At 66.7% G+C, this 10,984-nt stretch overlaps 1 protein-coding gene across 1 annotated transcript; it reads left to right on the top strand.

Annotated features, from left to right (window-relative positions):
- The first annotated feature begins 1,257 nt into the window (after positions 1-1,257).
- Positions 1,258-9,952, top strand: NME3 (NME/NM23 nucleoside diphosphate kinase 3). The gene is made up of 5 exons (XM_068147322.1): positions 1,258-1,336; positions 1,783-1,913; positions 2,306-2,407; positions 6,039-6,151; positions 7,830-9,952. The coding sequence occupies exons 1-5, from the start codon at positions 1,291-1,293 to the stop codon at positions 7,945-7,947; spliced, it is 510 nt and encodes a 169-aa protein (XP_068003423.1). The 5' UTR covers positions 1,258-1,290; the 3' UTR covers positions 7,948-9,952.
- Positions 9,953-10,984: the final 1,032 nt, after the last annotated feature.

The raw sequence follows: 10,984 nt of genomic DNA, 5'->3' as shown, positions 1-10,984 counted from the left end.
CACAGCTCGAGCACCGAGTTCAGTTCTGGACCCTTTGCTGTAAGGACACTGAGGAGCTGGAGCAGGGCCAGAGGAGGGCAAGAGAGCTGGGGAAGGGTCTGGAGAAGAGGGCTGGGGAGGAGCAGCTGAGGGAGCTGGGGGTGTTGAGCCTGGAGAAGAGGAGGCTGAGGGAAACCTCATTGCTCTCTGCAGCTCCCTGAGAGGAGGCTGCAGCCAGCTGGGCCTTGGGCTCTGCTCCCTAGGAGCAAGGGACAGGACAAGGAAATGGTCTCAAGCTGCCCCAGGGGAGGTTTAGCTTGGGCACGAGGGAGAACTTCTACAGCAAAAGGTTTCTCCAAGCCCGGCCCAGGCCGCCCGGCGGGGTGGCTGAATGCCCAGCGCGGGAGGCGCTTTCGGGCGGCAGAGCTGTGGTGCTGAGGGCCTTAGCGAGCTCCGGAAGGGTCGGACGGGATGGGCTTGAAGGCTTGTCCAGCCGCAGCGGCTCCGTGACTCTGGCACAGCGAAGCTGGCGGCGGCAGAGCGCCAGCTCCATCCCCCACCCCCCCTGCCATGGGACGGGCGGCGGCGCTGCGCTCCAGAGCTCCCGCCGCTCCCCGACACGTGGTTCCGCCTGCGGCGGCGCCGGGAGCTGGGGGGGAGGGCGGCGCCGGGAGAGGGGAGGGGCGGTGCCGGGAGCGGGGAGGAGGCGGTGCCGGGAGCGGGGGGGAGGCGGTGCCGGGAGCGGGGGGGAGGCGGTGCCGGGAGGGAGGCGGTGCCGGGAGCGGGGAGGGGGCGGTGCCGGGAGCGGGGAGGCGGTGCCGGGAGCGGGGAGGGGGGCGGTGCCGGGAGCGTGGAGGGGGCGGTGCCGGGAGCGGGGAGGGCGGTGCCGGGAGCGGGGGGGGCGGTGCCGGGAGCGGAGGGGGCGGTGCCGGGAGCTGGGGGGGCGGTGCCGGGAGCGAGGGGGCGGTGCCGGGAGCGGGGGGGGGGGAGGCGGTGCCGGGAGCGGGGAGGGGGCGGTGCCGGGAGCTGGGGGGGCGGTGCCGGGAGCGAGGGGGCGGTGCCGGGAGCGAGGGGGCGGTGCCGGGAGCGGGGAGGCGGTGCCGGGAGCGGGGGGGAGGCGGTGCCGGGAGCGGGGGGGGGAGGCGGTGCCGGGAGCAGGGGGGAGGCGGTGCCCGGAGCGGGGGGGGGGCGGTGCCGGGAGCGGGGAGGCGGTGCCGGGAGCGGGGGGGGAGGCGGTGCCGGGAGCGGGGGAGGGGGCGGTGCCGGGAGCGGGGGGGGGGTGCTCTGGGACCTGTCAAGAGCGGCGCCGCCATGATCTGCCTGGTGCTGGGAGTCTTCGCCAGCCTCTTCCACAGCGGTGCGGGCCCCCCCTGCATGTTATGCCTCGCTCCCCTCTCCCGCTATGGCCGCAGGGCCGGCGCCGGGTCCCGGTGCGCTGCGCGTTCCCGTGCTCTGCGCGTCCCCGCGGCCGCAGGGCCGGGTCTCGCTCTCCCTGTGCCCCTGCAGCTGCGGGGCCGAGCCCCGCACCCCCTCTATCCCTGCGGCTTGGGTCCTGGGGTCAGGTTCCTCCGTGTCCCCTCGGCTAAGGGCCCAGGACTCCGCTGCCGCCGTGCCCCCGGGGCTGAAGGCTCGGCACCCCCCGGGGCTGAGAGCTCGGCACCCCCCGCGGCTGCTGGCCCCACGAGGGACCCCCCACTCCCCGTGGGACCCCGTGGCCAGGACGCTCCTGCCCCGCGCCCCCCGCGGCTGAGGGGCCGCGGTCTGTCTCCCCCATCCTGGGCTGACTCTGTCCTCTCCTCGCAGCCTGCAGCGGCGCCAACGAGCGAACCTTCGTGGCCATCAAACCGGACGGGGTCCAGCGGCACCTGGTCGGGGAGATCATCCGGCGCTTCGAGAGGAAGGGGCTGCAGCTGGTGGGGCTGAAGCTCCTGCAGGTGAACCATGGCGTGGGGGGCCCGTGGGGCTGGAGCGAGTCCCCTGGGGTCCTGCTGGCCTTACCTCTGCCGGTGAATGCCGGGGCGGGGGAGGGGGTTCCGCCTGCCTCACGGCTTCTGCAGCCTGCTGTGGCCACCTGGGCACCAAACCCGCTCGGGTGGGAGGGCGGTGTTGGCAGCCGGGTGCCAGCGGAGGGCTGGCTGTGCCGGGGGGAGGCTGCCTGCCCTTGGCTGCCCCTGGCACAGGGCTGTGGGGAGCTGGCAGGTCTGGCTCGCAGCCATCTGCCTGTCCCTGCAGCAGCTCCAGGCGCAGCCCCCAGCCTGCCCTGCCCCTCGGCCCCCGAGCTGGGCTGTGCTCAGAGCAGCCTCAGCTGTGTGCTCTTTGTGCCCAGGCCTCAGAGGAGCTGCTGAAGCAGCACTACGGCGCCCTCCGGGACAGACCCTTCTACAGCCGCCTGGTCAAGTACATGAGCTCCGGGCCCGTGGTGGCCATGGTGAGTCGGGGCAGCGCTGGGCTCTGCCTTCACAACGTGGCTGCACAGCTCATAGAGTCAGCAAGGCTGGAAAGGACCTCAGAGGTCATCCAGTCCCAGATGCCACCCAACACCTCCTGACAGCTAACCCATGGCTCCAAGGGCCACATCCAATCCCCTCCTGAACACCTCCAGGGATGGGGACTCCACCACCTCCCTGGGCAGCACATCCCAGTGGCCAATCTCTCTGGCTGGGAAGAACTTTCTCCTCACCTCCAGCCTGAAACTCACCTGGCACAGCTTGAGACTGTGTCCTCTTGTTCTGCTGCTGGCTGCCTGGGAGCAGAGCCCAACCCCCACTGGCTCCAACCTCCCTGCAGGGAGTTGCAGAGAGCAAGAAGGTCTCCCCTGAGCCTCCTCTTCTCCAGGCTAAGCAACCCCAGCTCCCTCAGCCTCTCCTCACAGGGCTGTGCCCCAGACCCCTCCCCAGCTTTGTTGCCCTTCTCTGGACACCTTCAAGTCTCTCAATGTCCTTCTTGAGCTGAGGAGCCCAGAGCTGGACACAGGACTCAAGGGGTGGCCTGAGCAGTGCTGAGCACAGGGCACAAGGACTTCCCTGCTCCTGCTGGCCACACTCTTCCTGCTGCAGGCCAGGATGCCCTTGGCCTTCTTGGCCCCCTGGGCACACTGCTGGCTCCTGTTCAGCTGCTGCCAACCAGCACCCCCAGGTCCCTTTCTACCTGGCTGCTCTCAGCCACTCTGCCCCCAGCCTGTAGCTCTGCCTGGGGTTGTTGTGGCCAATGTGCAGCCCCTGGCACTTGGATGTGTTCAGTCTCCTGCCCTTGGGCTCTGCCCATCTGCCCAGCCTGTCCAGGTCCCTCTGCAGAGCTCTCCTGCCCCAGCTTGGTGTCCTCTGACAGGTTCTACTCAGCTGTGATTCTACCAGGATGCTTCTGGGCAACCTTAGTACAATTCAGGGACTTCAGGAAGCCACAAAGTAGCTTCACCCCACTTATAAATGGAGGGAAGCCAGGCCCCCAGGGGAAGCTGAGAGGGCAGGTTGTACTCAGGGGGCTGGAGCAGGGCCTGGGAGATGGTCCCCAGGTCCCTCTGTGGTGGCAGGCTGCACAACTGCAGGTTGTGGCAGTTTAGGCTGAGCTGCCTCCTGTTCCTGCCACATCAGTCACACCTCCAGTAGCCTGAGTGTGCAGCCCAGGAGGTGGACACAGGAAACAGCCTGTTTCATACCCATAATATCCTGTGCCCTATAAATCCCTCTGCAAAGTCCTTCTCTGCCTCTTCCTTCCCTCTCTGCTCCCGTGGGAGATGCTCCCTGTCAGGTAATGCTGGGGGAGTGTCTCAAGGCCTCCTAGGCCTGGCCAGGCCTAATGCCAGGAGGAGAAGGGGGGAGGCAGTCTCAGACCTGGCCAGCTGAGAGCAGCCTAGCAGTGGGGGGAGGGAAGAAAGAGCCCTGGGGGGTTTGGGTACCCCCTCAGGTGGGGAGAAGGGGAGTGCTGGGAGGCTTTGGGGCGTGCTGCAGGGCATTCTTTGGTCACTGCTTTGTAGCTCCTGTACAACACTGACTGCTTTCCATCCCTCCTGCAATCCAGTGGTGTGAGGAGTGGCATCCTCCTGCCCCTCTCAGGGGTGAGAGACGATCTGCGTGGCCTCAAACCAGGACACAGGGTTATGAGCCAAGGTGTGGATGGAGTGGCACAAACCCGAAGGAAAAGGGAGCTGCCCCCCCCGGGGCCCCCAAGTGTCCCTGGGCAGAGCTGCCCCCCCCCCCGGGGCCCCCAAGTGTCCCTGGGCAGAGCTGCCCCCCCCCCCGGGGCCCCCAAGTGTCCCTGGGCAGAGCTGCCCCCCGCCCGGGGCCCCCAAGTGTCCCTGGGCAGAGCTGCCCCCCCCCCGGGGCCCCCAAGTGTCCCTGGGCAGAGCTGCCCCCCCCCGGGGCCCCCAAGTGTCCCTGGGCAGAGCTGCCCTCCCCCGGGGCCCCCAAGTGTCCCTGGGCAGAGCTGCCCTCCCCCGGGGCCCCCAAGTGTCCCTGGGCAGAGCTGCCCCCCCCTCGGGCCCCAAGTGTCCCTGGGCAGAGCTGCCCCCCCTCGGGCCCCAAGTGTCCCTGGGCAGAGCTGCCCCCAGGCAGAACTCCTGCAGCAGCACTGTCTGAGCAGTGCCAGGGAAGCCTCACTGCCAGCCTGTGCCAGCCAACAGCTGCAGTGTGGTGGCAGGCAGGGTGCCCCCAGCAGCAGGCAGGGAGCAGGACCCCAGGGCAGGCAGGGAGCAGGACCCCAGGGCAGGCAGGGTGCCTCCAGCAGCAGGCAGGGAGCAGGACCCCAGGGCAGGCAGGGTGCCTCCAGCAGCAGGCAGGGAACAGGACCCCAGGGCAGGCAGGGAGCAGGACCCCAGGGCAGGCAGGGTGCCTCCAGCAGCAGGCAGGGAACAGGACCCCAGCAGCAGGCAGGGTGCCTCCAGCAGCAGGCAGGGAGCAGGACCCCAGGGCAGGCAGGGTGCCCCCAGCAGCAGGCAGGGAGCAGGACCCCAGCAGCAGGCAGGGAGCAGGACCCCAGGGCAGGCAGGGTGCCTCCAGCAGCTGGCAGGGAGCAGGACCCCAGGGCAGGCAGGGAGCAGGACCCCAGGGCAGGCAGGGTGCCTCCAGCAGCTGGCAGGGAGCAGGACCCCAGGGCAGGCAGGCAGGGTGCCTCCAGCAGCAGGCAGGGAGCAGGACCCCAGGGCAGGCAGGGTGCCTCCAGCAGCAGGCAGGGAGCAGGACCCCAGGGCAGGCAGGGTGCCTCCAGCAGCAGGCAGGGAGCAGGACCCCAGGGCAGGCAGGGTGCCTCCAGCAGCAGGCAGGGAGCAGGACCCCAGGGCAGGCAGGGTGCCTCCAGCAGCAGGCAGGGAGCAGGACCCCAGGGCAGGCAGGGTGCCTCCAGCAGCAGGCAGGGAGCAGGACCCCAGGGCAGGCAGGGTGCCTCCAGCAGCAGGCAGGGAGCAGGACCCCAGCAGCAGGCAGGGTGCCTCCAGCAGCAGGCAGGGAGCAGGACTCCAGCAGCAGGCAGGCAGCAGGACCCCAGGGCAGGCAGGGCCAGGGAGAAGCCAGGGCCCAGGGCTGATCTTTCTGATTCCACCACGAATGCAGAGTGAGGCCAAACCTGAGCCCAGGCTGCTTTCTGGTCACTCTCCCTAGACAGTGTGTCCAGTGCCAATGCATCCTGGGCACGAAGAGCCCAGCCCAGCCCAGCTCCAAACCCCACAGGTGAAGGCATGTGAGGGGCTTCAGCTCCTGGTGGGAAGGATGCAGCCTTGGGCCTGTGCCCCCAGTGGGAGGGGAAGGCAATTTCGAGCCTTTGTCTTCCCCCATTCCAACCTCTGCTGGTGGGGAGGGGGGAGGGGGGTTTGGAGCCCCCTGGAGCAGCCCTGCCGGTGTGTGGCTGTGGTGTGATGGAGAGCAGGTGACCTCTCTTCTCAGAGCCCCTCCCGAGGCTGTGCCGAGCTGCAGCGATGGTTCCTGCGGCTCACCGCTCCCACTGCTCCCGGCCTCGCCTCCCGAAGGCTCCTGAGGGAGGGCCAGGGCCATCAGGCTGGGAGTGGGGAGAAGGGAAGATGCCCTCCTGGGGCCCTGGTGGGAGCTGACCCTTGCTTTGCTGCCCTGCAGGTCTGGCAGGGGCTGGATGTGGTCAAGACGGTTCGCACCATGATCGGGGAGACCGACCCGGCGGAGGCCAGGCCTGGCACCATCCGGGGGGACCTCTGCCTGGAAGTCAGCAAGTGAGGCCTTTGCCTTTCCCTTCCCTTGCTTGTCCAGGGACTCCTGTGCCAGGCCTGCCTGAGCCACAGCAGCCTGCATCCCCAGGGCAGAGCTGCCCCTCTGGCAGCCCTGGCAGGACGAGCTGCCCTCTGCCCCCTGGGGTTGGTTTTGCCAGCAGGAGGAACCTGGCTTTGTCTTTCCTGCCCTCTGAAGCTTTCTCTTGAGAGCAGCTGGGGTTTGCTTGCCCTTGCCCCTGGAGAGCCAGGACTGGCCAGGGGGTGAAGAGGGAGGGAGAAGCCCTCCCAGTGCTTGCCTGGTGGAGCAGGGCACCTGGAGAGCTGCTGCAGCTCCCTCGGGCAGCTCTGGGATGGAGGCCAGGTGGGAGCTCTGCCTGGGCTGGGGCTCTTCACTGCTGAAGAAGCCAACCTTGGGTGGACCCTTGCTGAGCCCCTCCTGGTCTGTGCTGTCTGATGCCCAACCTGCTCTGCAGGACCTCCCCTGGCTGGAGAAAGCTGGAGGCAAAACTCAGATTCCTGCTGTGGACCCAAAGCACATCACAGACCCACGGCCAATGGCAGCAGCAGAAGAGGAAGGAGGGGAACTGGCAGCCCCTGAGCCAGGCTGGGGGTGCCCAGGAGCAGCCCCTGAGCTGGAAGGGGGAGGGCTCTGTGATGGGAAAGAGTATTATAGGATGGAGCTGGCTCCATTGACTCAAGTGGGGCTGGAGCAGGTGCAGAGGAGGGCAGTGGAGCTGTGAAGGCTCTGGAGAGCAGGGCTGGTGAGCAGCAGCTGAGGAGTCTTTGTGTAGCCTGGGGGAGAGGAGGCTGAAGGGAGACCTCCTGCCTCACTGCAGCTCCTGGAAGCCAGGAGGGGGCTGGGCTCTTGTCCTGTCACTTCTTCCCTGGGAGAAGAGGAGGTGGCCTCAAGCTGCACCAAGGGAGGTTTGGGTTGGACATGAGGAACAATTTCTTCCCTGAGAGGGTTGCTAAAGCCTGGCCCAGAGTGGTGGTGGAGTGCCCATGCCTGGAGGGGTTTCAAACCTCTGCAGCTGCAGGATATGGATCCATGGTGCCCTGGCACTGCTGGGCTGATCATAGAGTCATGGCCTGGGCTGCAAGGGACCTCAGAGCTCATCTAACCCACCCCCTGCCATGGGCAGGGACCCCTCCCACCAGCACAGCCTGCTCAGGGCCTCATCCAGCCTGGTCCTGAACACCTCCAGGCAGGAGGCAGCCACAGCCTCCCTGGGCAGCCTGGGCCAGAGTCTCCCCAGCCTCACTGCAAAGGATTTCTTCCTCCTCTCCACTCTCAAGTCTCCTCTCTCCCAGCTCAAAGCCATTGGCCCTGGGCCTGGCACTCCCAGCCCTTGGCCCAAGTCCCTCCCCAGCTCTCCTGGAGCCCTTCAGGTGCTGGGAGGCTGCTCTGAGGTCTGCCTGGAGCCTTCTCTTCTGCAGGCTGCACAGCCCCAGCTCTCCCAGCCTGGCCCCACAGGGGAGGTTCTGCAGCCTCTGAGCATCTCTGTGGCCTCCTCTGGGTGTGCTGAAGTTGGGCTCAAAGCTCTCCAAAGCCTTTTCCAACCCAGACAGCTGCACACTGCTGTAACTGACTCGGCTGAGGAGCCCTCTCCAGGCTGCAGCTTCCCTCTGCCTCCTCTCCCTGCTGGCTGCCAGCTGATCCTCTGCTCCCCTCCCCCTGCAGGAACGTCATCCACGGCAGCGACTCGGTGGAGAGTGCCCAGCAGGAGATCTCTCTCTGGTTCCACCCGGAGGAGCTGACCTGCTGGCAGGACACAGCTGAGCACTGGATCTATGCCTGAGGAGCAGCCTGCAGGGAGCTCCCTTCCCCCCTGGGCACCAGGACTTCCCACCCACTGCATCCTGGCTGCCTGGGCCGGGGCCTGCTGCAGGGGCAGCTCTGTGTGGCTCCTGCTCTGCCTGGGGCAGCTGCTGTGTGCTGCAGCCCTGCAGCTCAGCTCCCTGCAATAGCAGCTGCTTCCCCCTGCTCTGCTGCCTGCTCTCTGCTGTCCCTCTCTGCTGCAGCACCTGAAACCCCAGGTGGCTCAGGGGGATCTGTGGGAGGCTCTGTGCCTCCTCCTGTGTCTGCTCAGCCCTGCCTGGGACAGCAGCAGATGAGCTCCCTGCTGCTGGGGGATGCTCTGCTCCCTGCTGCTGGGGGATGCTCTGCTCACTGCATGGAGGTCTGAGGGGATTCTGCCTCTGCTCTGTCCTGCCCCCACCTGCAGCACTGCCTCCAGCTCTGGGCCCCCAGCACAGGAAGGACCTGGAGCTGCTGGAGAGGCTCCAGAGGAGGCCACAGAGATGATCAGAGGCTGCAGGACCTCTGCTATGGGCACAAGCTGAGAGAGTGGGGGCTGCTGAACTTGGAGAAGGCTCCAGGCAGACCTCAGAGCAGCCTCCCAGTGCCTGGAGGGCTCCAGGAGAGCTGGGGAGGGACTTGGGCCAAGCGCTGGGAGTGCCAGGCCCAGGGCCAATGGCTTTGAGCTGGGAGAGAGGAGACTGAGAGTGGAGAGGAGGAAGAAATCCTTGGCAGTGAGGCTGGGGAGACTCTGGCCCAGGCTGCCCAGGGAGGCTGTGGCTGCCTCCTGCCTGGAGGTGTTCAGGACCAGGCTGGATGAGGCCCTGAGCAGCCTGTGCTGGTGGGAGGGGTCCCTGCCCATGGCAGGGGCTGGAGCTGGATGAGCCAAGGTCCCTCCTGACCCATCCCATGACTGTGTGGTGGATAAAATTTCTCTGTGCATCTGGAAGGTCTTCAGCAAAGCTTTTAAAAGCACCAAGCTGCTGTGGGACAAAAGGGAAAGGTCCTCCTGGGCTAAGAGTCCCTTCTAAGGCCTGAAGGGGAGGACTCTCTGCTCTGCCTCTTGCTGGGAGCTCTGCCTGTCAGGGCTGCCCCAGGCTCCCCAGCTCCAGCTGGAGGAGGCCATGGGAGGGAGGTTCACCAGGTGCTGTGACCTGCAGGGAAGCAGCTTCTCCAGGCCTGCTCTGGCTCTCTGCAGGGCTCCAGGGGGGCTGCAGGGCTCTTGGCCACCATAGCACAGTCCCTCCCGTGCTGTGAGGAGCCCAGGGGTGGGAAGCAGCAGCCCTGGGCCAAGCACAGCAGCAGAAGGGGGAGCTGGGAAGGGCTTCTAGCTCTGGGGCTCAGGAAGGACTGGGGAGGGCTCTTCAATCCTCTCTGGTGCACAGGGCAGGCTGGGGAGGGCTCCCCAGCCCAGGGCACAGCTCTGGGAGACCCTGAGATGCTTCTTGGCTGCTGGTGGAGCTGCTCTGCTGGGGGTGTTTCTGGGACCCCCCCTTTGCTGCCACCTTGAACCTGCTGTGAGCTTGCCTTGGGCCATCAGACTCAGGTGGTGCCTGAACTGCCTGGGCAGCCTTGCCAGGCAGGGATGTGGCTTCCTGCCATGGGCCAGGGGCACCACTGGACCTGGGCACCAAGGTCTGCCAGGGCAGGTAGAGCAAAATGCTCAACCATTCCCGAGTCCTCCCTCTGGATCCCCAGTGAGAGCTGCTGGCAGTGACAGCTGCTGGGGAACAGCTGCAGCTCTCTGGGGACACAGGAAGCTTGCCCTGGCTCCCTGCTGCAGGCTGGCCCTGAGTGTGGTGTGGCTGAGCAGGGACCTACCCCCAGTGACACAGCAATGGGTGCTGGGGATGGAGGGAGACCTTGGGTTCCCCCAGCTGCCCAGGCTGCTCCTGCCTGCAGGCCCTTCTCCAGGTGGCTGTTCACAGCCCCAGGGAGAGGAGAGATTCCCTTTCTTCCCAGAATGCCTCCCTTTGCTGGGGCTGTGAATAAACTCTGCAGTGCCAGCCTCTCTCCTGCTGCTTGGTTTCCCCAGGCACTGCCTGGGTGGCTTTTGGTATGTGAGGTGGATGCAGTCTTCACCTGTCCCTGCCTGCCACCCCTGCCTCCCACAGCAGCCTCCTGCAGCAGCTGGCTGCTCAGGGCTGGGGGGGTGGATGGTTGCCTGGATAAAAAACTGGCTGAAGGTTGAGTCCAAAGAGTGGAGGAGAAGAGAGTTAACTGCAGTTGGTGGTGATCCCCAGGGCTCAGGGCTGGGCCAGTTCTCCTCAGTGTCTTTACCAATGATCTGGGTGAGGGAACTGAAGCACCATCAGTGATCCCATTGGGTGCCAGAGCTGATCTGCTGCAGGGCAGGAGGCTGTGCAGGGGGCCCTGGCCAGGCTGCAGCCATGGCTGAGGCCAAGGGGATGAGGTTCAACAGGGCCAAGGGCTGGGTCCTGCCCTTGGGTCACAACCAGCCCAGGAAGGCTCCAGGCTGGGGGCAGAGTGGCTGCAAAGTGCCCAGCAGAGAAGGCCCTGGGGGTGCTGGGTGCCAGCAGCTGGAGAGGAGCCAGGGGGTGCCCAGGGGGGCAAGAAGGGCAGCAGCAGCCTGGCCTGGAGCAGCAGTGGGGTGGCAGCAGGAGCAGGGCAGGGATTGTGCCTCTGGGCTGGGCACTGGGGAGGCCACAGCTTGAGTGCTGGGCTCAGCTCTGGGCTCCTCACTGCAGGAAGGACCTTGAGGAGCTGGAGCAGGGCCAGAGAAGGGCAAGAGAGCTGGGGAAGGGTCTGGGGAAGAGGGCTGGGGAGGAGCAGCTGAGGGAGCTGGGGGTGTTGAGCCTGGAGAAGAGGAGGCTGAGGGAGACCTCCTTGCTCTCTGCAGAGGAGGCTGCAGCCAGCTGGGGCTTGGGCTCTGCTCCCAGGAGCAAGGGACAGGACAAGAGGCAATGAGCTGAAGCGGTGCCAGGGGAGGTGCAGGTTGGTCATAAGGAACCTCCCCACTGAAAGCCTTCTCAGGCCCAGGCTGCCCGGGGTGAGGGGCAGTGACTGCTCCTGCCTGG

Source organism: Melanerpes formicivorus, unplaced genomic scaffold, assembly GCF_026170545.1.
Source record: "Melanerpes formicivorus ecotype bairdi unplaced genomic scaffold, bMelFor1.0.p_v2 SCAF_14, whole genome shotgun sequence".
Classification (NCBI taxonomy): Eukaryota; Metazoa; Chordata; class Aves; order Piciformes; family Picidae; genus Melanerpes; species Melanerpes formicivorus.
This window is presented reverse-complemented; position numbering and strand designations above follow the sequence as displayed.